The sequence below is a fragment of the Oncorhynchus clarkii genome, chromosome 6 (genome assembly GCF_045791955.1).
Source record: "Oncorhynchus clarkii lewisi isolate Uvic-CL-2024 chromosome 6, UVic_Ocla_1.0, whole genome shotgun sequence".
In the NCBI taxonomy this organism is placed as follows: domain Eukaryota; kingdom Metazoa; phylum Chordata; class Actinopteri; order Salmoniformes; family Salmonidae; genus Oncorhynchus; species Oncorhynchus clarkii.
This window is the reverse complement of record NC_092152.1, coordinates 45386686-45414504: the sequence shown is the minus strand read 5'-3', so window position 1 is coordinate 45414504 and position 27819 is coordinate 45386686. Positions and strand designations below refer to the sequence as shown.

The 27819-nt window shown below is 41.7% G+C and overlaps 2 protein-coding genes across 39 annotated transcripts in view; one reads left to right on the top strand and one right to left on the bottom strand.

The window, feature by feature from the left end:
* Positions 1-14524, top strand: part of LOC139411206 (calcium/calmodulin-dependent protein kinase (CaM kinase) II beta 1) — a 79413-nt gene extending 64889 nt beyond the window's left edge. For 14 of the 37 annotated variants that reach the window (XM_071157176.1, XM_071157173.1, XM_071157175.1 and 11 more), the window contains 5 exons: positions 323-368; positions 9432-9507; positions 9653-9747; positions 10008-10241; positions 10380-14524. In XM_071157176.1, coding sequence (XP_071013277.1) covers positions 323-368; positions 9432-9507; positions 9653-9747; positions 10008-10240 — 450 coding nt within the window. In that variant the 3' untranslated portion in view covers position 10241; positions 10380-14524. Of the gene's footprint in view, positions 1-322; positions 369-4006; positions 4094-7310; positions 7458-8054; positions 8235-9431; positions 9508-9652; positions 9748-10007; positions 10242-10379 lie in introns of all 37 variants that reach the window. The other 23 variants (XM_071157144.1, XM_071157143.1, XM_071157160.1 and 20 more) reach the window with 3 other exon arrangements.
* Positions 14525-16424: 1900 nt separating this feature from the next.
* Positions 16425-21953, bottom strand: LOC139412102 (retinol dehydrogenase 14). Of its 2 annotated transcripts, none has more exons than XM_071158895.1 (4): positions 21531-21953; positions 20656-20898; positions 20028-20330; positions 16425-17273 (listed from the first exon to the last, which is right to left on the bottom strand). In XM_071158895.1, exons 1-4 carry the CDS (start codon positions 21676-21678, stop codon positions 17014-17016), a joined length of 954 nt encoding a protein of 317 aa, XP_071014996.1. In that variant the 5' UTR covers positions 21679-21953; the 3' UTR covers positions 16425-17013. The 2 variants fall into 2 exon arrangements, with proteins under 2 accessions (XP_071014996.1, XP_071014997.1); XM_071158896.1 differs by lacking the exon at positions 21531-21953 and adding an exon at positions 21289-21379.
* Positions 21954-27819: the final 5866 nt, after the last annotated feature.

Sequence of the window (27819 nt, the reverse complement as noted above, 5' to 3'; positions counted from 1 at the left end):
CTGTATACCTCAATCCTTGTTGGTCCCTCTAAGACAGATATGAGACGTTGATTAAACTTACACTCATCCCAAAGGTGGTTTGTCTGTCATTTGATTCATTGATTCATTGATTTTAAGTAATTGAACGTGGATTTGATTTAACGAAGCAATAACAAGAGTGGCAATTGAGTTAGCGATTTGCATGTTTTGTGTGTTCTTAAGGAAGTGTGTGTTTCAATAGCCACGTGGGTGTGTGAATGTGTGGGTGTATTTGTGTGCCTGCACGTACGTGTGTGTCTCGAGTGTGTTCCTCTCTGATGGTGCTTCTCCCTCCCCTCCGTAGGAATCATCTGACAGCAGCAACACGGTGGAGGACGAAGATGTCAAAGGTAAGAACTGGAGACCCTAGGAGACAGTAGAGAGACCGGTCAAGGTAGAGCACTGTACCCAGTAGAGTACACAGGAGCTGAGTGTAGAGAGAGACAATATCATTGTGGGATGAAATAAGATCTGTGTGGATGGGTTTGTTGTGTATGCGTGTCCTTCTGAGCCACTGTACAAAGAGGAGCTGCTCAAAAGCAGGTCATCACCCGTGAGTGCAGCATTTCGTTGTGCGTGAAACCACTGCTAGACCCTGTCGCCAAATCTACACTGGAGTTGCTTACCAAGAAGACAGTGAATGTTCCTGAGTGGCCGAGTTACAGTTTTGACTTAAATCTGCTTGAAAACAGAGAACAGAGCCTCATGTCTTGCTCTTAATTGAAATAAGAGGGTTAATATTAGCACTATGCATGCCAGTCTCTTTTGGCTAAGAGTTGAGGAAAGACTGACTGCTTCACTTCCTAGTTGTTTGCACTGACACACACACACTTACCACTAGACAAGCCACCTGGGGTCTTTTCACAGTCCCCAGGTCCAGAACAAATTCAAGAATTATACAGAGCCATGATTGTATGGATCTCCCTTCCATCTCGTATAGCTCAAGTGAACAGCAAACCTGGTTAAAAAAAAACAAATAAAGCAACACCTCACGTCACAACGCCTCTCCCCCATGTGACCTACTTGTTTTGTGTATGTACTGACATGTACAGTATGTGTAACTGATAGATGCACACACTACAGTACATGTTGATGTATGTAAATTGTAGTCTTTTGTCTGTAATGTATTTTTCTTTATGTGTCGGACCCCAGTAAGACAAGCTGTCACCATTGGCGTTGGCTAATGGGGAAACCTAATATATATAAACCATATCTAAAATAAAATCTATGAAAGACTTGAAAATTGCTGTTTAGCCATGAACCCCAACACCTAGACACAGCTTGAATAATTTTTAAAAAGAAACATTGGCAAATATTGCACAATCCAAGTGTGAAAAGCTCTTAGACTAACTCAAGAAGATCGCTGCCGAAGGTGTTTCTGACATGCATTGACTCAGGTGGGTGAATACTTATCTAATCAAGGTATATTAGTGTTACATTTTTCATACTTTTATTTTTAAAAAAATTTTAAAATCTAATTTTTCTCTCTCTCACATTGACATGACAAAGTATTTTATGTAGATCATTGAATTTTTTTCTCTCTCAATTAAATCAACTTTAATCCCACTTTGCAACACAATAGAATGTGAAGAAATCCAAGGATTACACACTGTACAGATCTGCCAATCTGGTGTGTATGCGCGTGTTCATGAGCTGAGAACAATAAGATCTCCCTAAAGCAGGTCACTAATGTGCTGGTCCAGTGTGAAGTATTACAGGGTTTCCCAACTGGCGGCCCGACAATATGTTGGACATAAAAGACTGTCGAAACCCTCAGGAAATCAGCTCCAAATGATTTTAATTGAAGAAATCTCTTCCCAAGTGTTCCCGCACATAATACAGAGACATATGACCGTACACAAATGTAAGCAACGGTTTGAAATGATTCTGTTTTAGTCCAACGTTTAGGCTTCTCGCGGTCAATTTGCAAGCTACACATGATTTGTAATTATGTCCCCCCCCCCCCAGACCATCGTTCAAGAAACAAAACGGCCCCGCAGCTGAATCAAGTTGATGACCCCTGACATATTGTATTGTACCTTCCTTTTATGCTCCAACCCCAACATCCTAGCCCCCAAAGTAAGAGTGGGCTGTTTTGTACCGTCCTTCTCTGTGCTACTGCTAGGTATTCAGCTCCCTGCACTAGTAGCCCCCCACAGTAGCAGGCAGAGGGCACCTTGTGTTTATATTTAGCCTGTGGCAGGAAACAGAGCCGTGTGGAGGAGTTGGAGACACATTTCTGTAGCAGCGCCACCTGGGGTACATCGCACTAGAGCGCTAATAGATGTGCTGTTACTGTAGCGTAAGTCTCACTGCTTTAGTCTGATGTGATCATGAAATGAATCTACTCGACTGAGGTGAGAGAGAGTACGGCATGGGAGTTTGGTTGGATTTGTGCTCGTGTTTTAATAGGCTATCTGGTTGTGTGTGTTTTGGATTTCTTAGATTGTAAGGGTGTGTATGTCTGTGTGTGTGTGTGTGTGCGTATAATGTTTTCTGTGTGTGTGTTTGTGTGTGTGTTCATGCGTGCTTGCGATTGTGAAGAGACAATGAAGAGTCGACTGGCATGTAAAGTGAACTGGATTTGCTCATAGTTTATTTTGGGTTGGTGGATTGTTGAACTGGACAGAGTACCTCCTCCTGTACTACAGTACACTATATATCTGTATGGTACGGTATGTTCCTGGTATGTTCGTCTTTACTCTCTGAATAGGAGATCACGTGCTGCTCTTCCTCCTGTCTACTGTATTCGACAGTATTACTGTGTTAGACAGTAGACAGATCACTAGTTCCAAGCAGCCAGAGGAATGGCATTGTGCTTAGTTGGAAAGCCTGTGCTGTAGACAGATATGTCTAGCATACAGATGCCGGTATTAATCTGTGTTACTGCTATTCCCAGTTTTCATGGTCCGCGTCCGAAATTACACCCTATTGCCTACATAGTGCCCAGAGCCCTGGTCAAAAGTAGTGCATATACACTGAGTGTACATGCTCTTTCCATGACAGACTGACCAGGTGAATCCAGGTGAAAGCTACTATCCCTTTTTGATGTCATTTGTTAAATCCACTTCAATCCGTGTAGATGAATGTTGGAGGAGACAGGTTAAAGAAGGATGTTCATGCCTTGAGCCATGGATTGTGTGTGTGTGTGCCATTCAGAGGGTGAATGGGCAAGACACACTCAACAGTTTCCCCTGTGTTTCAAGAATGGTCCACCGGCCAACTTGACACAACTGTGGGAGTCAGCATGGACCATCATCCCTGAGGAGCGCATTCAACAGCTTGTCGAGTCCAGGCCGTTCCTGAGGGCAAAGGGGAGGGGTGCAAACTCAATATTAGGAAGCTGTTCCTAATGTTATATACTCTGTGTATAGGGAATAGGGTGGGACACATCCATAGTCATTATCACTGTAATCATAATTATATGGGTGACAGCCTGGCCATTAACTTCCCAATAAACCACATAACCAATCAGGTACCTTATTGACATCTTACCACAACATAGACCTAAGGGGAAATGGAAATGGAAAAGACATGGGGAGGTGTTTAATTCCTCTCTCACACACACACACACACACACACACACACACACACACACACACACACACACACACACACACACACACACACACTGCCTTCAAATTACGTATAATAATACACCTGTTCTACTGTTACAGAACATAAACTTGATTAAATACTGAGCTCGGAAATCATCAGCAGGTTTTTTATCCCTTTGTTTTCCATCCACCTGCTCAATCTTGTTTCTTTCTTTTATTAGTTCATTCTTTCATTCATTCACCCTCTCCTTCTTTTCCCTCTATCTCTTCTCATTAATCTGTCGTGTGTGTGTGTGTGTGTGTGTGTGTGTGTGTGTGTGTGTGTGTGTGTGTGTGTGTGTGTGTGTGTGTGTGTGTGTGTGTGTGTGTGTGTGTGTGTGTGTGTGTGTGTGTGTGTGTGTGTGTGTGTGTGTGTGTGTGTGTGACATCAGGGAAGAGTATAGACAGTTCAGTAAAGACCGAGTCCCAGCCTGACACATTTGCCCCACAGCCCCAGGTCTCCTCGCCCGCTGTGTACTGTAAGTCAGCACACCCCGAAGTGCAGTGTGACGCACACACACACACATACCCACTTCCGTATAGACGCTCAGACACACAAGACTTAGGGCTAACACAACCCCACTGTGTGTACACTCACCATCATATCATATTTTTAGAACACTGAAACCTTGAATGATGAGTGGCTTGACTAGGGTTGCAAAGCTACCGGTAATCTACCGAAGTTACCAGAATCTTTGTTGGTTTTGGTCATTAACAGAAAATGCATGGCAATCTATGGTAACTTTGGTAATTTACGCTTTAATAACCATTTTAAAAGCATTCATATATATATATCTATCTGTGTCCATATTGTCAGAGTTTCTAGTAGATAGACCATATGCTTCAAGAGAAAATAATTAAATTAAAAAAGCATCTAATCAAATAATTTAGTTAATGTAATAAGCATCTAATCAACATCTTTATTTTCATAATTTTTTTTGTCAAAGGGCAGTGGGCCGGATTCAAAACCATTTAGACTCAGGCATAAATGTGCACACAGGCCATACAATAGCATCCTGTTAATTAACTCTGCAACTCTTCCAACTATTGACTATTTTTCACAACTGCCACCAGTTTGACACCAAAACATCAATGACAACAAATACATATTAGTAAAAATATATATACAAACGTACATTTAATTTTACCTTTATTTAACTAGGCAAGTCAGTTAAGAACAAATTCTTATTTTCAATGACGGCCTAGGAACAGTGGATTAACTGCTCAGGGGCAGAATGACAGATTTGTACCTTGTCAGCTCGGGGATTTGAACTTGCAACCTTCCGGTTACTAGTCCAACGCTCTAACCACTAGGCTACCCTGGCGCCCCTACATACACATACTGAGCAAAAACATCCACGCAACATGTAAAGTGTTGGTCCCATGTTTCATGAGCTGAAATTAAATATCCCAGAATTGTTCCATATGCACAAAAACCTTATTTCTGTCAAATGTTGTGCTCAAATTTGTTTACCTCTTTTAGTGAACGTTTCTCCTTTGTCAAGATAATCCATCCACCTGACAGGTGTGGCATATCAAAAGCTGATTAAATCGCATGATCATTCCACACCTTGTGCTGGGGATAATAAAAGGCCACTCTAAAATGTGCAGTTTTGTCACACAACACAATGCGACAGATGTCTCAAGTTTTGAGGGAGTGTGCAATTGGCATGCTGACTCCAGGAATGTCCACCAGAACTGTTGCCAGAGAATTTAATGTCCATTTCTCTACCATAAGCCGCCTCAAACATTTTTTATTCATGTGAAATCCATTGATTCGTTTTTTATTTCAATTGACTGTAAAATCGTTGAAATTGTTGCATGGTACATTTTATATATTTTTTCAGTATACGGTATATAAAGGATATTTCATCCAGAAACCTTCATATTAAAAACCAATGACATTCACTAAGTTGATGGTTATATTTAGGATAATGTTTAACTGCTTTGTCATTCTATTTTTTATTTAACAATTACTTATTTTCTTTCACATAATAAGGCCACACAGAGGGCCAGAGATAATAACTGACAACTGTGATCTGAAGGACCCAAAAAGCCCACTAGATGTCCTTTTATAAAATTCAAAAAACTTTGAAAGATACCAAAATTCTGGTAATTTACTTTGAAAGTTGCCACTAAAATACACTCCCTTTGCAACCCTAGGCTTGTGTGACCCCATATGAGTTTTTTTACTGGAACAAAAAACGGGGCTTAGGTGTTGGGGATGGCAATGGGTGGCGTGGCTGAATTTTAGAGAACATTTTAGAGGCCCCCATCTTGTGTGAAGAGATGTAGAGATTTTTTTATAGATGTATTTTTCAAGCAAATTTCCTGCAATTCTCCAAATTTCTCCATGGGGCTGAGAAATGTTTGCAGTTTTAAAACTACCTTCCTGCAAATCTACACATTTTGCCATGGAGCCGTGAGAAAATGTTGCAAATTTCCTGCTATTCTACCTATTCTGCCATGGAGCTAAGATAACATTTGTCTTTTTTAAAGCTAATTTCCTACGATTCTATGCATTCTGCCATGGCTAATGCTGTTTTTAACATAACAATTTCAATACTGCAAAAAGTATTGTTTTTGTAAAAAAATATATATTTTCCCTGACTGTCTATCTAATTTTGGTGATTGTTAGTTCTCAAAGATTATATTATTGAAAAAATATATAGGTCGATTATCTTCTCTACAAATTTTATTTCTGGTTTATGTCGTATAACCTTTTACTCCAGTGGGCTAAATCAGGGTAGTCTTAAACAAATCTACTTTGAAAGAGAAGTATAGAACTCACACACATGGTCATGGGCTTAAAAAAGACACCTGTACCATGTCAGATATAGAGTTGAAATGTATTCAGTTTAGAGTTTTCATCCCAATATTACACTTTATATACATCACAGAACACTGAAATATATCAAAACTTTTCGACATAGAAACACTGGATTTTCGTCCGTTTTCTTAATAATCTTTATTCATTATGAAATCATGAAAAATATTAGTAACATTCCACCCATGAAGCCAAAGAGGGCACTTTTGTTCATTGGCTGCAGGAAAGGAGGGCTACGTTTATACTGAAAGCGTTTGTCCATCATGAAAATCTATTTGGACTTAGACGGCCCCCCAAAAAAACGCTTAGGCGGCCCACCCAAGGATTTCAAAGGCCAATATAAATGTCAAACACAGTCCTGTCCTTAGTCTGTTGTGAGTAAAGCCTGTATTAGGAAAAGATGACTAGATACACCACACTGTCACATTCAACTCAGTGACTAAACTTAACCTAGCCTAAAAGCATAATTTAGCCTAACCTAGCATACAATAGCTGTCTGTGGCATCCATGTAGAGATATTTAAAGATGCACACACTGATCTGATGCATCTCATCACTCACTCCATCTCCACCCGACCATCCCCCTCTCTTGTCTTTTGATTTGGAGCCATCCCTATTCCGCCCACAATGTGTTTGTGTGTATAGCAGCTCACTGTCTCCCTCGTGTGGACAAAGTGTAGACAGAACCGCAACCTTGAGGCATCATAGTCCCAATGGACGCATGCAGGGATTCTGTTTCTGCCTGCGCTATCCTTATTTTTGGCATGCCGTCTTCTGTGTGAATCTATTCAGTTTCTTTTTCAGTTCATTCATATCCACCTCCACCCCCCCCCCCCCCCCCCCCCCCACCCCCCCCACCCCCCCGTCCAGCCACCAAGCTGTCAGACCTGTTTGGTGTTGTACGCAAGGCATCAGGGCCCATGTCTGACGGGGAAGGGGCCACCAGCACACCTCCACCCCCTCCAGCCAACCCCTCTGTCGCCGCCTCCCCACCCATGGCTCACACCCCCATGCAGCGTAAGTGACTATGGCAGGACCAGAGTATTTAGACAAACAGGGCCGCATCAGAAATGGAACCCTATTCACTCATAAGTGAAGGATCTGTGTTTTGAGAGGTCTTCATGAATATGTTTTATATGTTTCATATTCTTCCTTCTAAGAACATGTCCCTTTTCTGTTTATACTAGAAAATAAAAATGTTTATTTCACCGTCATTTAATTTTGTTATCTTTTCTACCCCTACACCTTCTCCCTCTTTCTCCTGCTCCTTTGCGCGCTCTCTCTCTCTCTCTCTCTCTCTCTCTCTCTCTCTCTCTGTCTCTCTCTCTGTCTCTCTCTCTGTCTCTCTCTCTCTCTCTCTCTCTGTCTCTGTCTCTCTCTCTCTCTCTCCCTCTCTCTCTCTCTCTCTCTCTCTCTCTCTCTCTCTCTCTCTCTCTCTCTCTCTCTCTCTCTCTCTCTCTCTCTCTCTCTCTCTCTCTCTGTCTCTGTCTCTGTCTCTGTGTCTCTGTCTCTCTCTCTATCTCTCTGTCGCTCTCTCTCTGTCTCTCTCTCTCTCTCTCTCTCTCTCTGTCCCTCTCTCTCTCTCTTTCTCTATCCCTCTGTCCCTGCGACCAGTGTCCCGTCTTTCAGACCTAGTGAGCAATGTTCGCCGGTCGCCTGCCCCAGCCCCTCCCCCCGTCAAACCTGCGCCCCCCGAGGTAGAGGTGGCACCAGCCCCTAGGCCCACCCCCCCCTCATCACACCCCACCTCCCCTCCCTCCATGTCCCCCTCCAGCCTCTCCCTCACCTCTCAGAGTGAGTACTGGACATGACTCCTGACCCCAGAGTATCAGCCAATCAGAAGGCTGTACTCACAGTATAGTATCGTGCATGTTGTGACACCACTCGTGTTTGGTAAGCTCTCCAAAGCCCTAACAAGGGTTTCTCTAGCATTATATATCAGGCGAGGCTGGCCTCTTGCAGAGCCCAGTTGGGTAAAAGGGGCCTCCAGGCTTCCTGGTTTGAATAGATCATTTTGGTGGGTTTGCAGCGTGTTTTGAGTTTTGCTGTAAAAGCCTTTATTTGCTTTAGGGTCTTTGGATCCTACCTAGGGGAAACAGGGAAAACACAACTAACTGTGTGCTGTTTTTTTTCTTGTTGGAAGTGAAAATGGTGAGTTGTGTGGTGTGACATGTAGCAACTAACATTCACTGCAGAGTGATATTATGCTAGAGTTATCAACTGGTTGTGTTTGTTTGTCGTTTTGGTGTTGGTTACAGTTTTTTTTTAATCGCTGTGGTGCATTTTCTAAAATCTTAGTACAAAACTCAGAACTTGTAACACTTGTAACGCAAGTCTCATATTCAACACCTTTTATTGTTCATTCATTTTGTCTGGATACACCTTTCACCACACAAATATTAATCCACAATATAAGATTACTGTGAAAATACTATGAGAACATTGATTTCATCACCAAAACACAACATAATGATATCTTCTCAGTGTAATGTGAGCGTTGCATTGTGAAAAGCAGATACTTTATATAAACATGTGTTACAATGCGCAACATGTATTTCTAGATGAAACACTGATTTAAGTTTGGTGAAAAGGAGACTATATGAATTTGTGTGTTTTACTTATTAAATTGAACATGTGCTTAGAGGTATGAAACAACTGCCTTTTTGATGAACATTGTGAAAGTTGACTACATACTTTTGAAAATTGCACCAAAGCGATTGATAAAAACTGCAATACAGGATTTGCAGCGTGATCAAGATTGTTGGTTTGTGTGTCTGTTTGTGTGTCTGAGGTGAATACTGTGCACATTAACTGCACGCAACAAGTTCTCTCCACTGGTGTGTGTGTGTGTGTGTGTGTGTGTGTGTGTGTGTGTGTGTGTGTGTGTGTGTGTGTGTGTGTGTGTGTGTGTGTGTGTGTGTGTGTGTGTGTGTGTGTGTGTGTGTGTGTGTGTGTGTGTGTGTCTGACTCTATGCTGTGTTCCTCCTACAGCACGCAAACAAGAGATCATCAAGATCACTGAACAGCTGATCGAGGCTGTCAACAATGGAGACTTCGAGGCATACGCGTGAGTTCATCAGTGTGTGTGTGATGGTTAGAAGAAGGATTTTGTGATTGATAGTCATTTTTAGTGTGAGCATGTATCAGAATGTGTGTGTGCGTCCGTGCGTGCCTGTATGTGTACGACATGAATGCGCGTTTCCTCTCCCCAGTAAGATCTGTGATCCTGGCCTGACCTCCTTTGAACCTGAGGCCCTGGGCAACCTGGTGGAGGGAATGGACTTCCACAGATTCTACTTTGAGAACCGTAAGAACTGCAGAGATGCTTCATATTATTTTTGGGGAACACATGCACCTAATCCAGCATCAAGGATTGGGGGAGCACTCGAAAGCGATATCATACTGTAGTTTGGGACTCATTTTCTTGAAGGACCTTTTGATCTTTAGATATAGAATGACAGAACCCATTCTCTCAACTCACCATTTTGACTTAGTGTTTTACTTTCTGTGTCCCTTTCTTTACCATTCTCTCTCTCTCTCCCTCCCTCCCTCCCTCTCTCCCTCCAGTCCTGTCTAAGAACAGTAAGCCTATCCACACCACAATCCTGAATCCCCACGTCCACCTGATTGGAGAGGACGCTGCCTGCATCGCCTACATCCGCCTCACCCAATTCGTTGATGGCCAGGGCCATCCGCGCTCCAGCCAATCAGAGGAGACTAGGGTATGGCACCGCCGGGAGTCCAAGTGGCAGAACGTTCACTTCCACTGCTCGGGTGCGCCTGCCGCGCCACTCCAGTGAGGTGTGTAGAACATGTTTGTATCATGTGTGTGTACACACATTTACAGTCATGTGCAGACACGCTGTTTTGAAAACTTGCTTTCAGAAATGTAAGATGTGAAATGGAAATGTCTGTTAAATTGTGTGTCCTGTGTTTCAGGAGTAGAATGCCATAGCCACATCTAACAAGAGTGCTCTGCTGGAGAGAGATAGAGGGAGAGGGAGAGCAAGTCCAGTGTCGGGTGGCTCTGAGTCCGCAGCGCCAGACGCCTCCCACACTAGATACCTAGCATGCATCTCTTCTTTACGACTACCTATCGCCACCCGCCACTGTATCCACTGACAACCATCTCAACAACCAACCAACCATCCGACAACAATCTATTGTTTTTTCCAACAACAACCCCCTTCTCCCCATCAAGCCCAAACTTTGGACAATTCACGTTTTGCCCCTTTTCTCCAACCCCAACCCCTCCAACCCAACCACTGCCACACCTATGGCCAATATTGGGCTGTGGGTAGGGAGTGTTTCGAGGGGTATGATGGGGGGTGTTGGGGTGTTTTCTTGGCCTCATTGTGCATTTTGATTCTTCGTCTTATGTCACATGACATATGTTCATGTCACATGTTCCCTCTTCTTCCTCTTGTGAATCTTCACTTGTGTTGCGTAACACTACACAGGAAATACAGTATGTAAAGTTTGAAGTAAAATCTATTATTATTATGATTATTACTATTACACAATTGAAATTGTATATGTAATTTGTATAATTCAATGATTGATGCCAGTGGTTTCTAGAGTTGAAGGAAATCTTTTGTTTTCTCTATCTTTTTAAGGAAGCATGTTGTTTTTCAGTATTCACAGTGGCTGTTTTCTATTGTGGCTTTTAAGTGACAAAATGGTATTGGTAGTTTTTGTATAAGCTTCTTGTATTTAATCTATTCTATTATACTAGACCAAAGCTCATGTTTAAGAAAAATAACTTTTGGGAGAAGGGGGGTGTTAGACGTGGTGTGGAGGAAGCGAGTGTGTGAATGTTAGAAATGTGTGTGTGTTTCTGTGTGTGCGTGTGTATATGTGTGTGGAACCAAGTACATGGGAGTATTAGTCCATAGGTGGCCGGTTTTATCAACTGGTTTGAATTTTCAGCTTTGTAATGTGAATAGCTGGAAATGGGGTTGGCTTGGTTTGGTGTCTTCCATCGTCCGGTCACAATCAACTGTACGAAACGAGATTCAACAGTAGCAGAGGCTTTTATTGTATTTCACACTAATCATGTTTTTGCCTTTTTTGTGTTTATTATTATTATTAACATATCTCAGAGGATAGACCTACCGGTTCTCTCTTACTCTCTGGTGTTGGCCGTTGGTGTGTGGGAAGGCTCTGTGATCCCCAGTGCTCCCGGTGGTTTGATTAGATATTGCGGTACACTGCACAGCACCTCCTGCACTGCACACACTGCAAATGAGGCCTCTATAGAATTTTACAGCCGCTATAGAAAAAGTGAATAAACAATACCAGAGCAGTATTATGCTATAGTGTCCATACATATCAGCTTCACTACTTATTATTCAACATCTTAAAACAGTTTTGCAGTCTCTTTAAAACAGTACAGCACCTATAACACCTCTGACATCTCATCTTTCTGTACAGGGATGCTTTTTGAACCTTTGGTGAGCAGAGATGAAGCCTTACACACTTAAATCCTTACTGCGTCCCAAGGTGCAACTGTCCTTTCTCTCACACGTCAACCTTGAGCCAGTTGCACTCTGAACCTATATAAAATCTGGAAACTACTGAGGTCCTGCGTTGCATAGAGCCGTGCCTAGGGCTCCATGCCTGTTTAATATGTTTAGTGTGCTTTAATGGAGAGCTAACAGGGCAGGCTGTTGGATTGGAGAGATGTGGGCCTGTGCAGTCTGCGGGTAGCAGGTGTTTTAGTGGTGAGGTCAAGTAAATGTGTGGGTGTTTACTTTGCGTCCACCTAGTCCCTCTGTCCTGTGGTCTCTAGTTGTTGCTGCTCATTTCAGAGTGGAAAATGTGACTGAGGTCTCAGGGTATCCAGAAGACTGTGTGTATAAGGGAATAGCTCCTGTGTTGGTTTTCCACATGATGGAGATTTTAGAAGAGAGGAGAGGAGAGGAGAGGAGAGGAGAGGAGAGGAGAGGAGAGGAGAGGAGAGGAGAGGAGAGGAGAGGAGAGGGAGGCTTTATTTCAGCAGTCCTATCAGTCCTCTACCTTTAGTCCACAACTTACTTTTGTTATGATTTTTATGTATATTACATTTTCACATTTGTAATATCATCTTCATTGACTTGTGTTACTATTGCATGTTATTGACTAGTGTTACTACTCATTGTGTTTTTTTGCTAGTGTGAGATGGACAGATGGATTTACATGTTTTAGGAAGAGATGGCTTCACACACCCATGTATATGAAGAAAAATCAGCTCTGGAGTGTTTGGTAATGTTGCAGGCCGACTATATCACAGTCGTTGCATTTCATCAACAAATGTTTGCGTGTCACATCGTGGACTGTGCAGTCGGGTATCCGGTTACTATAATATATTATAGGATGGGGTTATCTGATATGTTAAATACCTATCCAGACGTTGTGAGATCTGTCAGGTGTCTGCAACATATAGTCAGCCAGGAAGTTGATCGAAGTTTCACATTTTGGATCTAAGTGAGTGTTGTTGTTTTTTTGCCATTCTACCACCATAGTTGTTATGCCTGCCTGTGATTGCCTCTCATTATTATTGGCCTGACAATTTTGACCATCTCAATGAATAGTGAGGTGGTCATCTGGTTGGTTAGTCCTCAGGTTTATATTTATTTTATTATTTATTTATTTATTTTATTGGTCAGTTATGTGCTTTTTCTTCAATGTTTTATTTAGTTTTTCCCTCGATATACAGCTCACGTAAATGTTAAATTACTCTCTGTGGCATTGTGATTTGGGGCGGCAGGTAGCCTAGTGGTTAGAGGTGGGTTGAATCCCCGAGCTGACAAGGTAAAAATCTGTCATTCTGCCCCTGAACAAGGCAGTTAACCCACTGTTCCCCTGTAGGCCGTCATTGTAAATAAGAATTTGTTCTTAACTGACTTGCCTAAATAAAGGTTGCATTTTTTTTTAAATGTAGAGGTCCTATTCTAATGTCCCTAGAAGTGTTCCTGAGTGATTGAGCCAACCAAACATGTGAACCGACCTCTTCCCCCTCTCCAAACAAATAAGAAATAGCAGCATGTACAAAGCAGCATGTATTAGCTATTAACTAGCATCTTAGCTGGCATTTCTTTGCATGATAGTCAACAGGACACTAGTTTTGGTGTTAACCCTGATTTGTCTTCTAATTTTTCATTTTCTACTGAACGCTGGTGTACTAAACCTTTCTCAATCTATTTTCTGAGCTTTTGAAGTGCATAAAACTATTTTTGTCTCGAGACGACATAACGAAGATAGACGAGAGGCTGACTTTGATATTGATGATTATGACAAGGAGGATGATGATGATGAACATGTAATGATGATTCTATAGCATGCTTTTATATGGAGCTCAGTGTTGTCAATCCAGAGTGGCTTACTTCTATACATACAGCAGAGAGAGGATCACCTCAAACCATAAGCATTTCCAGTGACTCCTGCTCAACTGAACTTGCATGTGGGACTTGGGGGGAAATCCTAACTTCCACTTAAGTACATTTTTAACATAGTATTGCATTTGATGTCACTGGTACTGTAGACTAAGTGGACATTTTACTTACAGGGAATGCATAATCTCAAACAGCAACAATCAAATATAGTAGAACATGGAGTAGGCCTAGATAAGCTCAAAGATGCTCTCTGGTGGTTAAAATGAGCATTAAAGGCATGCACTGCGACGTACTGAATCCTAGCCACAGCATACTGCACAATATACACACTGGACTATGTTTCGTTGAGTTAATTTTGGAAACGTTTTAAACAATAGGAATACAAAGTGCATCCATCCAGTGACTAGACCACCTGTACTGAAAACACTGAGCTAGTATCTCTGTAGTATTTATTTAACTATTTTCCTAGTTCCTCTGTTTAAAAACTTTATTCAATAATTTCTCTGCAGTTGGGTCTTAGTTTTGTTTTTGTCAGTTTGGGTTTCTTCTGTAGAATACATTTATCCTATATTTCTCTGATTCTTCTGATTCTTGTGCTACCCCAATGTGCTACATGTGTTTCACAAACTTAAGGAAATGTGTTAAGGTGTTATCAATAAAATGACAATTTAAATAAAAATAAGTTAATGATCATTTTAATGATCAGACATCCTCCTTTGCTTTTTATTGATGAGAGGAGAAACAAGTTTTTCAATGGTTAATCCGATACAGAGATTAGCAAATAATATTACAATAATATAATGTTGACATTTAATATAAATATATGTCACAAGTGTAACCCGGCTAACAGTTTATACTTTAGATTCATACATATTTTGATGTAACAGGATGATGATTCATGTTAAATAATATCTGACATTATTCAAATCAGAATATCATACTTGATATTGATTAGTAAAGCATATACAGATAAAGCATAAGGCTACCCATATATTATTCATTCAATATTTAAAAGTCAATATTTATTTCGATTTTTTTGTTTGTTGAAATAACAAGAACTAATGAGATAAAATCGTACAGTAGGCACAGAACAGACCTCTGGAGAAATTATTTACAAATACAGACAATCTCAGATCCTCCGTATGTCATCATCTCTCTGTAAACACACACTCTGTCATATTACTCTCCGAGAGTTAAACTTGAACTGATCACAGACATTATGCCCTTGGCTTTTGTCCTCCAGGCTCTATTCAGTCAAATGAGTTGTGTGTAGAAATCCGGTGACTTGTCGTACAAAGCTCATCTATTCCTTTCATGAGTCTTCTTAACAAACCAGAGGAGGTTGGTGCCACCTTTAATTGGGGAGAACGGGCTCGTGGTAATGACTGGAGCGGAACCAGTGGAATGGTATGAAATACATCCAGCACATGGTAGCCAGGCGTTTGATGCCATTCCTTTTGATCTATTCCGGCCGTCATTATGAGCCAGAACAGTTACAGTGACGGAAACGCAACCCAACCCTAAAAGCATTAATCTGTGATTCACTACGCATAAATAAACAGTTCTTAGTGTGTATTACCAAAACAGAAAAACATATTCATTACAAACCAAAACATGAATATTTATCACACACACACCTCATCGGGACTACATCGCTGTCAGAGACACCTCTGATTGTCAGATCTGTATATCAGGGTAGATAGTATCACCGGGCTTTCCTATAGAGAAGTATGGGAACCGTTTATCAGTAAACGCGTCTTGATGTGTAGATGTGGGTCATGTCTTTGGGTTTGTAGGACACCTCCCCGCTGTCATAGTTCAGCTGAACACTGATCCTCTGGGGTCTCCTTAGCGCCTGCCCAATACTCACAGCTCTTCAGCCGTAAAGCCCAGACTCCATACTTTAGGCCTACATATAACTCCATCTTCCTGTTGACTGTCTCTCTGGCTACATACATCACCCCGTCAGGGTGGTCCCCCACCTCCACCTCCCAGCTGTGCTTTCCTGAGCTGAACCCCTCAGAGCCCAGTTCCTCTATGGATTGTCAGGGAAATGCTGCCTATAGCCTAAATTTCTCACCCTGGTCAGACCATCAGACAGATATAGCCTACATTCAGCAGTGTTGGGGTCAGGAATCAGAGGAGTGTATTGGAACTATCCCTTGCATCTTCTCCCAGACTCCAAACTGCAGGTTACCCAGGTGTTTGGCCACAGCTATCACTGCTCCTAAGACCAGCTGTGGATTCGGCAGTGTGCACTGTAGCTTGTCTGGGTGTGTTCTTAGTCTGTGAGAAATTAGCTTTTTTTTTTGGAGAGTTTCTGCTCCAGTACAGTGATGTTTTGAGATCATTTCTGTATCTCTCTGGCGATCATCTTTCCCGCCTCCTTCACCCTCAGTGCAGCCAGTCTGGCCTCATCTTCCTCTTTCAGGAACTGGTGAAGCACCTCAAATTCCCACCGATCTGTTTCTCTGAGGATACCAGCTGCATGCTTCCCCTACCGAGTGTTCTGAAATGTGCTCTACTAAACAACACCACGTTCTCTGTACACTCTAATTGAAAAAAAAACATACAAAGTATCCTTTGACTAATAACAAGACATCAGACAGGATTTTATTGCCACAGATTTTATTGCAACAGAAGAAAAAGCAGACATGTTTCACATCACCATTCAAGTGTTTCAGGACAGCAATAAAAAGGCTAACCATAAAAATGTTAAACAATGCTTTCCCCATTCATAAAAAATAAACACAGACATATTTCACAATAAGGTCCCCTGAAGACAATTCAATGGTTAGAAAAAACAATAACAATAAAAGTAATTTCAGGCTAGTTTGACCCAAATCATTTCCCCACACATTTCTCTCTTGCAAAGCGTCATAGTACAATTTGATCGTTAACATGTTGGTCTACTGACCTTCTTAATGCTTTGATCAACACATTAACAGTCAGTAACTTTTATTCATCATGACAGTGAAACATCGCAAGCCAACAGTGTGAGGGAATGTATTTTTGTTATTTGAGTCATTAATATTTCAACAAACCTGGAAAAACACTCCTGGACTGGAAATCCAAAACTGAATATCATACCCCTTAACCATTGTTTGTGTTTTTAAAAAAACTATAGTAAAACAGAGTGATATTCAGTGAGTATTCCAGGCTAAAAACATCTACAAGCCTTACGAAGCCTTCATCCTTTCTCAGGCCAGTTTGACCAGCCTCTCGCTGGCCTCCCACAGTTTTTTGGCCACACCGGCGTCTCTGGCGAAAGGTCTCAGCGTGGCGGGCTGGCAGTCGGTGAAGTATCCCCCACTGTGCTTGGCAGCCTCGTCCGACACGGCGCAGTAGACCACGGTCTGAGCGCCCATCTCACACGGCACGAAAAACATGAACATGATCACCTGCACCAGCATACGGAACAGGATGGAGTAGTGACCTGTCCAACTGCTCTGAACATAGCCTGGAAAATGGAGGGACATGTAAGTGTGATGCATAAAATAATTCACACACACTGATTCTGTGCCCCAAAATGGGGGTTATCCAGTAAATATGATATTATCGCTCATAGTCATTTATAATTTCGCAGTAAAACGATTGTCCGACAAAAACTTTCCATGGGTAGGCCTATAAGCTACTTCATGTATTCATCGCAAATGGCGTGCTCCGTTCCGTTCTGCCAGCGCATCAACTAAATTACATAGGCTACTCCGTTTGTAAAGTGGTGGTATTTCCTCAAAATTAAGAGTTGAGAAATATGTATACTTACAGAAAGCTGAGACTACCCCCTAAAGCTTGGGCCCCCTCACCAGATAGCATATGAACATGTCATAAGCAATGGGATTTTCTTTTTTTGAACTACACTAAATTAGCTATAAAACTGCAATTTTTTCTCCCATGGCAAAATGTGTAGAATTGCAGGAAATTAGCTTTAAAACAGAAACATTTTCTCTAAAAAGTTAGCTGACTAGGGGAGAGGGGAGAGGGTTGACTAGTGCAGGCAGGTTAAAAAAAATTGTTTTACCTTTATTTAACTAGGCAAGTCATTTAAGAACAAACTCTTATTTTAAATGACAGCCTAGGAATAGTGGGTTAACTGCCTTGTTCAGGGGCAGAACAACATATTTTTACCTTGTCAGCTCAGGGATTCAATCTTGCAACCTTTCGGTTACTAGTCCAACGCTCTAACCACTAGGCTACCTGCCGCCCCAAAAGGCTGAGACTTTACTAATTGAGGGGTGAGGATGAGGAATGACAAAGTTCCTAACACGTATTCCGTAACAGTGACTGGCACGCTCAGCCTGTCTCTCCAGTGACTAGAGACCAGTATCGAGAACGGCGTTGTACCCAGACTATATAACCTGCAGAACGATGTTATACCAGGACAGATGATCTACAGTGCATTTGGAAAGTATTCAGACCCCTTGACTTTTTCCATATTTTGCTACGTTACAGCCTTATTCTAGAATGGATGAAATTGTTCTCTCTCCACACCAATCTACACACAATACCCCATAATGACAAAGCAAAAACTGTTTAAAAAAAAACGGAAATATCAAATTTAAATAAGTATTCAGACCCTTTACTCAGTACTTTCAGCGATTACAGCTTTAAGTCTTCTTGGGTATGACACTACAAGCATGGCACACCTGTATTTGGAGAGTTTCACCCATTCTTCTCAGCAGTTTCTCTCAAGCTCTGTCAGGTTGGATGAGGAGTGTTGCTGCACAGCTATTTTCAGGTCTCTCCAGAGATGTTCGATCGGGTTCAAGTCCGGGCTCTGGCTGGGCCATTCAAGGACATTCAGAGACTTGTCCCGAAGCCACTCCTGCGTTATCTTGGATGTGTGCTTAGGGTCGTTGTCCTGTTAGAGGTCGAACATTCGGCCCAGTCTGAGGTCCTGAGCACTCTGGAGCAGGTTTTTTTTTTTAAATCAAGGATATCTCTCTACTTGCTTTGTTCATCTTTCCCTCGATCCTGACTAGTGTCCCAGTCCCTGCCGCTGAAAAACATCCCCACAGCATGATGCTGCCACCACCATGCTTCACCATAGGGATGGTGCCAGGTTTCCTCCAGACGTGACGCTTGGCATTCAGGCCAAAGAGTTCAAACCAAAGAATCTTGTTTCTAATGGTATGAGAGTCCTTTAGGTGCCTTTTGGCAAACTCCAAGCGGGATGTCGTGCCTTTTACTGAGGAGGGTCTTCCGTCTGGCCCCTCTACCATAACGGCCTGATTTTTGAAGTGCTGCAGAGATGGCTGTCCTTCTGGAATGCTCTCTAATCTCCACAGAGGAACTCTGTCAGAGTAACCATCGGGTTCTTGGTCACCTCCCTGACCAAGGCCCTTCTCCCCCGATTGCTCAGTTTGGCCGGGTAGCCAGCTCTAGGAAGAGTATTGGTGGTTTCCAACTTCTTCCATTTAAGAACGATGGAGGCCATGCTGCAGAAAGTTTTTGGTATCCTTCCCCAGATCTGTGCCTCGACACAATCCTGTCTTGGAGTAGTACGGACAATTCCTTTGACCTCATGGCCTGGTTTTTGCTCTGACATGCACTGTCAACTGTGGGACCTTATATAGACAGGTGTGTCCCTTTCCAAAACATGTCCAATCAATTGAACATACCACAGGTGGATTCCAATCAAGTTGTAGAAACATCTAAGGAAACACGATGCACCTAAGCCCAATTTTGAGTCTCATAGCAAAGAGTCTGAATACTTATGTAAATAAGTTATTTCTGTTGTTTATTTTTAATACATTTGCAAACATTTACAAAAAACTGTTTTTGCTGTCATTATGGGGTATTGTGTGTAGATTGATGAGGAACATTTTGTATTTAATCAATTTTAGGTAAGGCTGTAACGTAACAAAATGTGGAAAAAGTCAAGGGGTCTGAATACTTTTCGAATGCACTGTCTGTACAGAGGAAAAGTGAATGTGCATAACAAAACTGTATTGAAAGTATGTTTCGTAGAAATACTATGTTTTTGCAGTGGCAGCAATGATTTTGCCATGGCGCAGGACCACAGCTAAATTAATACATCGGAAACACTGATACAGACACTAGTGCATCAAGCCTCACCTGGGTGCACAGCGTAGGTGGTCACCCCTTTCCTCTCTGTCTTCTTGGCCATTAGATTATTTTATATAGTCATAATCTATCATTGTATCAGTGTGACAAATTTTATCTATGTTTACAGTAGTGCTTCAAGCCTCACCAGGGTGCACAGCGTATGTCGTCACTCCTTTGCCCTCCATCATTCTACCCAGCTCCTGGCTGAAGTAGATGTTGGCCAGCTTGCTACGGCAGTAGGTGAAGAAGGGCAGCAGGTTATAGTTGAGGTCCTGGAAGTCTAACTTCTGGTACTTGTAGTTGGAGCAGGTGAGCGTGACCACGCGGCTGGGGGCCGAATCCTTCAGGCGGCCCAACAGTAGGTTGGTCAACAGGAAGTGGCCGAGGTGGTTCACACCGAAACACATGCTGAAGTTGTCCTCCGTCCAGTCCAGCACGCTGGGCATGGCTGTGAGTGGAGGGGCGAGATTAGCTAGCGAGATTGCTAAATGTTTGAGTTTACTACCTCTGCTCTGAATGCCAAAGAGTCTAAGGCAGGTGTGTCAAACTCATTCCATGGAGGGCCTAGTGTCTGCAGTTGTTTGGTTTTTCCTTCAATTAAAACCTAGACAACCAGGTGAGGGGAGTTCCTTACTAATTAGTGAACTAATTCATCAATTAAGTACAAGGGAGGAGCGAAAACCCACAGCCACTCGGCCCTTCGTGGAACGAGTTTGACACCTGTGGTCTAAGGGCTTCTTTATGAGGGTGCCACAGACTCATCTCTCTCTCACCTGCGTTGTTGATGAGGATGTCCAACCTCTTCTCTCTCTGAAGGAAGGTCTTACAGAAGTCTTGTATGGAGCGCATGTTGGCCAAATCCAACTCCATGTGATGGACGTTAACGTTGTGACCCCTGATCTTGATCTCCCTCACCGCCTTTTCAGCCTTGTCCACGTCACGGCAAGCTATGATGACACGGGCACCTCGCATCGCCAAGGCAACCGACGTCTCTTTGCCGATGCCAGCATTGCCACCTAAAAGAGACAGGTAGGGAGGGAGGGAGACAATGGATGATTATTATTACAAAGCCATAATGTCCAATGATGTAGCTCTAATGTACAGCAAATGATGTGAAATAGACTACAAACAGTCTAAAAAAACTAAAAAGTGATAATATATTAATATTTAAATAAATACATTAATCCTCCCTCTGAGAGGGTTTACACGAGATAGCACACAAGCTCGTGGTAATGGCTGGAGCAGAATATTTGGAACGGTAGCAAGTATAGTACACATGGATGACATTCCATTAGCTCCGTTCCAGACATTATAATAAACTGTCCTCCAATGTGGTCACATTAACGAAACTGTACCAAATCTATTAATTGTAAAATGTTTTACTTCTAATAGCCATCATCATTTACCTGATGAAAAGACATGATTTCAATTGTTTTGCTAATGGGGGTCGCCGGTTCGACTGGGTGGCGGTCCCTGGGCAAGAAAAGCTTGAAAACCTCTGAGCTAACAGACGTACTACTATGATTGTCGCTACGCTATGTGCGATTGGCGCTACGTCTACATAGCTAAAACGAGTCCATTTCGGCGCAGGCGCGGCTACTGGCTAGCCAATTTGCTATCTAGCTAGCTAGTTATCTATCTGCCTTACCAGTAATGACAACTGTTTTCCCATCCAGTCTTTTCAAGTCCGTGCAATACCTCCTCATTTTCATCCATTTCAAAATCAAATAGCAAACTAATGAAGTAATAATCGTGAACAAAATATACATTTTTGTAAGCGAGCTGGTTAGCCACATAAAATAATCATGGACGCTTTCCTTGAAATGACGTCAATGAATGAACTGAGAACTAACTAGCGGCTAGTAAACTGTAGTTAGCATTCTGGTCGACATCAGACACGATACATCCATGGCGTCCATAGACACGATTCGTCTTAGTGACAGATCATAACGAATTCCCATTTCCCTATCAAACAATAAAAGGAAAAACTGCTCCAATAACGTATTTCAAATATATTGATAACCAGTTGCTAGCCTGCTAGCTCACAGACAACGTGTAAATGCGCATGTGTGGAAACATTCCGCAGTTCAGTTACGCCACAATTTGTTCTCTATGGCATCTTGGACCGCGCTACCTACTAGAGATGGCTGGATTCCTGTGGGTCGCAGACAAAGATCAATGGGGCGTGATCGGCATTTTTCATTGCGGCGCGCTGTCAAACAGACGATTTTTGGGATTCAAATTTTGTTGTTGTCCCACAGATTATTTGGAAACGGTCGTCTTTCTCCTTTGTATGCGTTAGCCTACCTATTCTATTAAAAGCACATTTTTCGCATTGTTCACACTAGTTTGTTGTGCGAGTTTAAGCGCGTCTATGTGTGGTCGCATTGAAACATAGTAGACTGTCTACATGTTTGGAGAATCACGTGGCAGTTCAATTACACATGAAATTAATTTAAACATGGTTAGACTGTAATTTACTACAGTGTCAGTAAATACATATTTGATAATGGAATGAAGTGAAGGGCGCTCAACCAACGTGAGTCGAGGTGCAATAAATCTTTTTTTATCATTTTTGAAAAGGCATAACTCGCCTTTGCGCCTTTTCATTTTCAATACCTTAAATACGGATTACCCATTTATTTGTCTCTGCCTGTAAATCGTTCTCCTAAAATGTAGGCTATATCCTATATGCAAAACGTAGCAAGTGTCACGGTCATCATTCTTGCTGCTTCAAATTCAGTAGCCTTAACTGCGATATCAGATGCGCGTCTGCATGAGCCGAGAAGCACCGGGAAGTTATCATTCCAAGGAAATGTACTTCCTAAATATGATTAAAGTATAGTTTAGGCTACTACATTGCCTAGAAATAAACATTGATCACCTATATTTGGGGTGGCAGGCAGTCTAGTGGTTAGAGCGTTGGACTTGTAATCGAAAGGTTGCAAAATCGAATCCCCGAGCTGCCCCGTTCTGCCCCTGAACAAGGCTGTTCCTAGGAGGTTTTAAGCTGTCATTGAAAATAAGAATTTGTTCTTAATTGACTTGCCTAGTTAAATAAAGGTAAAATATATTGATCTCTTCCCACTCCTAAAAGGTAGGCTACAAAAATAGCTCTAAGAGAAAGTGCAAGTCTCTTCAAACTACATCTAGCATACTATAGCCCACTAATACAGTTAGTCGTATATAACGGGCCACATGAGAATCTCTGGTAATTTAACATATTTCTTAAATTATTGTTGCGCAATTGAAATTGCCTATAGGTCGCAAATTGCTGGGACAACGGCTGATTGCAACACAATCTCAAACTCAATTCGTGCAAATATGTACAAAAGGTATTTCAGCAGATTTCGTGCGTTTTTGTGTGGCTTAATTCATAGGAAAATACATTTTTTTGTGTGACTTCATTCATAGGAAAATAAATGGGGGGGGAAACTTCAGAATTTAAAAAAGTTATTTTAGCTATGCATGATGGGCAATGGTTTTCTACACTGCCGTTTTTTGTGTGTCCCACATTTATTTATATGAAAAAACAAATGTGTTAACAACCCAATATTGTTAATCAACCATGTTGTCACTGAAATAATTATAATATAACCAGTAGCCTTACGTTGTTTTTTATTTATTAATGCCAATACTGTCTTCAATGCTTGTTTTCGCCTAATACTTGATGATTTTCACACAAATTAATCAACACAAAAACAAACTAAATCTGCTGAAAAACCTTTGTACATATTTGCACAAATTGAGTGTGAGATTGTGTTGCTGGCAAGTGAGCTGCGTCACATATGACCAGTGGTGACCCGTCATTCAGTGCAGGTGGGGCAGAGCAGTTTGCAAACAATGTAATTTAAAAAATAATAATAATTGAAATAATAAAGCCGCATACAAACTTAGTCTCTTTTTTTCTTACTTGAGTAAGGCAGCTCCAAAAAATGCAGGTGTTTCAGCCTAGCTCAGTGCTTTCTGTGGTGGTGGGGCAGCCAGTGGAAAATACAGAGCATCGGGGCTGGTAATGTTCTCTACTTTGGCTCCGTGTTCTGTCACTCATAGGGACACTACGTCACAGAAAAGTCTAAAGGTAGAGCTTGAAAATTGAAGCCCCTTGGGTGCTGCCATAGAGTTACATTAGAAGTTTCCATCCAAGAAGGCTCAAGGTCATTGGCCATAGATAACATTACGTAAAATCAAGTTATAGCTACAGTAACTTTGATTGGACTCATGTCAACATCATACTTTCAAAATCTAAGCTAGTGTAGCAGTGCGATGTTGTTCCCCTAGATGATGCACCAAGTTGCACACAAGGACCAATTCAAATAGGCCAGGTCAAGAGGGGATTTTAATAATTCGATAATAATAATAATTCAGTGTATTTTTTAAAAATTTAATTACAGCTGCATAGCTAATGTTTTTCTTTGGTTTTACAAACACTTTTTCATATCAATATTGTACATGTGATTGTAAAAGTTTTGTATATTTTGGTTTGGTCCATCGCGGGTTATCTCTTTTGCCTGACCTTCAGCTAGCAAGGTGCCTGAGAGCTAGGACCGCGCCAAGGGTTAACATAATGTGTGTTGTCTCTTCGTGTGCAGGACAAATAAAAATAATTCAACTAGTAGACCTTCAGTTGTGTACTTTTAATTAGGACACTGCCACAACGCAGAATGAACCACGCTACGCTAGCAGTCATTATCATGAATCAAGTCGACAACCTTCTGGCAAATACTTTTCAATCCTTATCATATGAAGAGAAATTATAGATAATAATAATAGATCACTGACGTCATCATGATTCAACCTTGTTTTTTCCCCCAGTTGTCTTGAAAAGCACCATAAATCCAGAGACTTTGATGACAAAGTTTGATGACAAAATTTGCTCACAAAGGACTGCCGCGCCACCTTGCTGTTCATGTGAACACAGCGCAACAAGGTGAGTCCAAAAAATGTCTTGTATGCTGCTGCATAAATTATGTAATATGCCAGGGAGATATGTATACTGTCTGTAGCTAAGAAAGTAATACCCTGTGTATGTTGTGTAGTAAGCTGTTAGTAGCCCATGTGCCTCACCATAATAATTTGGTCCCTTTCCCCATTTATTTATCCTACGGTTCTGACTTGATGTACAGGGAGAATACTGTAAGAACGGCCCAAGTTCGGAATTCTGTCGCTGTACATTTCAAAAGTGCTGAACAAATAGTTCAATTGACTATGCCCGTCCTAGCTCGCTCATTAATGTCTTAATGTCTTAGCAGCGGTAAGGATTCATTCAATGGTGCTGAAAAGATACCTCTGCTGTTGTGAAAGCTTTATCTAGGCCCTAACAGTTTGTATCACAACTCAGGATAAGACCCAGATGCAGACACAGGAGGCAGAGAGTTAGAATCTCAAAAATGTATTTTTCCCCAGGCAAAGGGCAGGTCGAGGGCAGGCAGTGGTTGCTAAACCAGGTCAGAGTCAGGCATATACAGGACGGCAGGTTGGCTCAGGGTCAGGACAGGCAGAAATTTCAGAATCGGGAAGACGCTGGTACGTCCTGAACAAGACAAGACAAACTGGCAACAGACAAACAGAAAATGCAGGTATAAATACATAGGGGATCATGGGGAAAAGGAGAGACACCTGTTGTGGGGTGGAGACAAGCACAAGACACGTGCAGATTTTAATTTACGATTCAGTGTTTAATAGTCACAGGTTTTGTGTTCAGGGTTGCAGGTGTAATTGCAGGGTACAGTGAACATCTCAGGCTCAGAGCTCCAACATGCAGGACTAAGTGAATGGGGGGGTGCAAGTAGCTGACTAGTGGTGGCTATTCACCAGCCTGATGGCCTGAAGGTAGAAACTATTGGCCAATCTTCCAGTTTTTACCATGATGCTCCTGTATTACCCGTATCTGAGTAATTGAAGCGGAGAGAACAGGGCATGGCTTGGGTGGCTGAAGTCCCTGATGATTTTCTTGGCCTTCGTGCGACTCCTCTTTATATTTCTGTTGGTCAATTATTAAGCCATTACTCCAGTACATAGGCGAGAGGCAGGGGCGTTCCACTACAGTAGATGGTGGTAATGCACCATAAGTTTGGATGCCAGCTGCCCGATAAACCCCACAGAAGGAGAGGCTGGGGCGACAACGGTAACTAGTTATAGCTAGTACTTACCGGTAGAGTGTCCTTCGCCCCCCCTTGTCTGTCGGGCACTGTTTTCCCACTGTTCTGTTAATAATGGCAAGTGTAGGTGTTGGCAAAAGGGAGCGAAGGACACTGTGTGCTAGTTTAGCCAGCTAGTCCCAAGGAGGACTCCGGTACACAGCAGGCAGGAGGCGGGGGTGACACCGTGTGCTAGTACTGCTAGCTATCCCAATATGAGATTCCATTTGTGAGTAATTTATTTTATAGCGGTTGTGACAAATTGATCGGTTTCTGTTTTCTTCCCCCAAATTTGTCTCTAGCTTTTGAATGGTTTGGTTATTAGCTATTACGACCCCATGCTTGAAAGCTATGACTCTCAGGAACACGAACATATCTTCTATTTCCCCTGAGGCTCACAAACCATCCAGGACACGTTAGAAGAGCCTGTGAAAAACAGCACAATTTTATACACATAATTATTACCTGATGATCTTCCCTGATGTTTTCCTGAACTTTTCAATACCTTTCTGTTGCATTTTACTCACTTTGTGATGCAAATATTTAAAAAATCCACCCATATTCAAGACATTTGACATATTTTCTTATTAGCCTTATGAACATATAAACTTGGTTGCATTCAGTATCTGTGCTAGAATGGTTAGAAAGTCCATAAAATAAAGAAACAAATACTATACATCGGTATTGGTCGATATTGCAAAGAAAATATCAGATACACCTATTGACCCAGAATTTACACAAATTCTTAACTTGAAAGTGAAAAACAGAAAATATGCAGAAATTAAATGGTTCAATATTTTTTAAACAACTCCCCTTTTCTGGCCCGCAAATTGCTTTTGACAAACAAATCCCTTTGTTGAATTTAAAAATCCTGATGTGGCCCTCGAGCAAAAATTATTGCACATTACTGTTCCATATGTCATGACTGGCCTGTGAGGATCAGCTCTACAGAGATATCTCTCCCTCCCGCAGAGGGGGAGAGGTATAGAGGTGGGGGGTTTTATGACCTCACGCCCATTGTAAAATATAAGGCAGCAGACCAACTCCTTTCTGGTCTTTAATGTGAGTATGAAGAGTTTACAGCCCAAAACTAAAACATCAAATAAATGGACTTTTGGACAATGTTTTTCTTCAGCCAAATGGGTGGGAATAATGGATGGAATATGAAAATGAACACTTCAACACTTAAATACATGCATTATAATTCTTACCCATAAGAATGATGGATGGAATATGAAAATTAACACTTCAACACTTAAATACATGCATTACAATTCTTACCCATAAGAGCGGCAGTTCGGGGCAAGGTGTTAGGGCTAAACTTAAGCATAGTTTACAAATGTATCCAAGTGTTGCTTTTCTCTCTTGCTCTCACTCTCTCTCTTTAAATCTCCATCTTGTGTAACACGTGTCATATTGTGTTGGTCCGCTAGGGACCTATTGTCATTTTATTAAGTTCTAATCAATAACCTAGACTGTGTGTGTATCTGATGTTATAAATAATCAACCCAATTTGTATGGTACGGAATGAATAGTGAGACCTGGGTTTGTGCAGATTTAACCTCTTGAAGCTAGGGGGCACTATTTTTATGTTTGGAAAAATAACGTTACCAAAGTAAACAGCTTATTTCTTAGGACCAGATGCTAGAATATGCATATAATTGACAGATTATGATAGAAAACACTCTAAAGTTTCCAAAACTGTCCAAATATTGTCTGTGAATATAACAGAACTGATATTGCAGGCGAAACCCTGAGAAAAATCAAACCAGGAAGTGGCTTCTATTTTGAAAACTC

Coding starts and splice junctions, on each gene's coding strand:
- LOC139412102 (XM_071158895.1), bottom strand. CDS start 21,678: ATGTGGCTAACCAGCTCGCTTACAAAAATGTATATTTTGTTCACGATT. Junction 20,331..20,655: donor CATCCTCATCAACAACGCAG/GTGAGAGAGAGA, acceptor CTCCACTCACAG/CCATGCCCAGCGTGCTGGAC. Junction 17,274..20,027: donor GACATACGCTGTGCACCCTG/GTGAGGCTTGAA, acceptor TCCATTTTCCAG/GCTATGTTCAGAGCAGTTGG.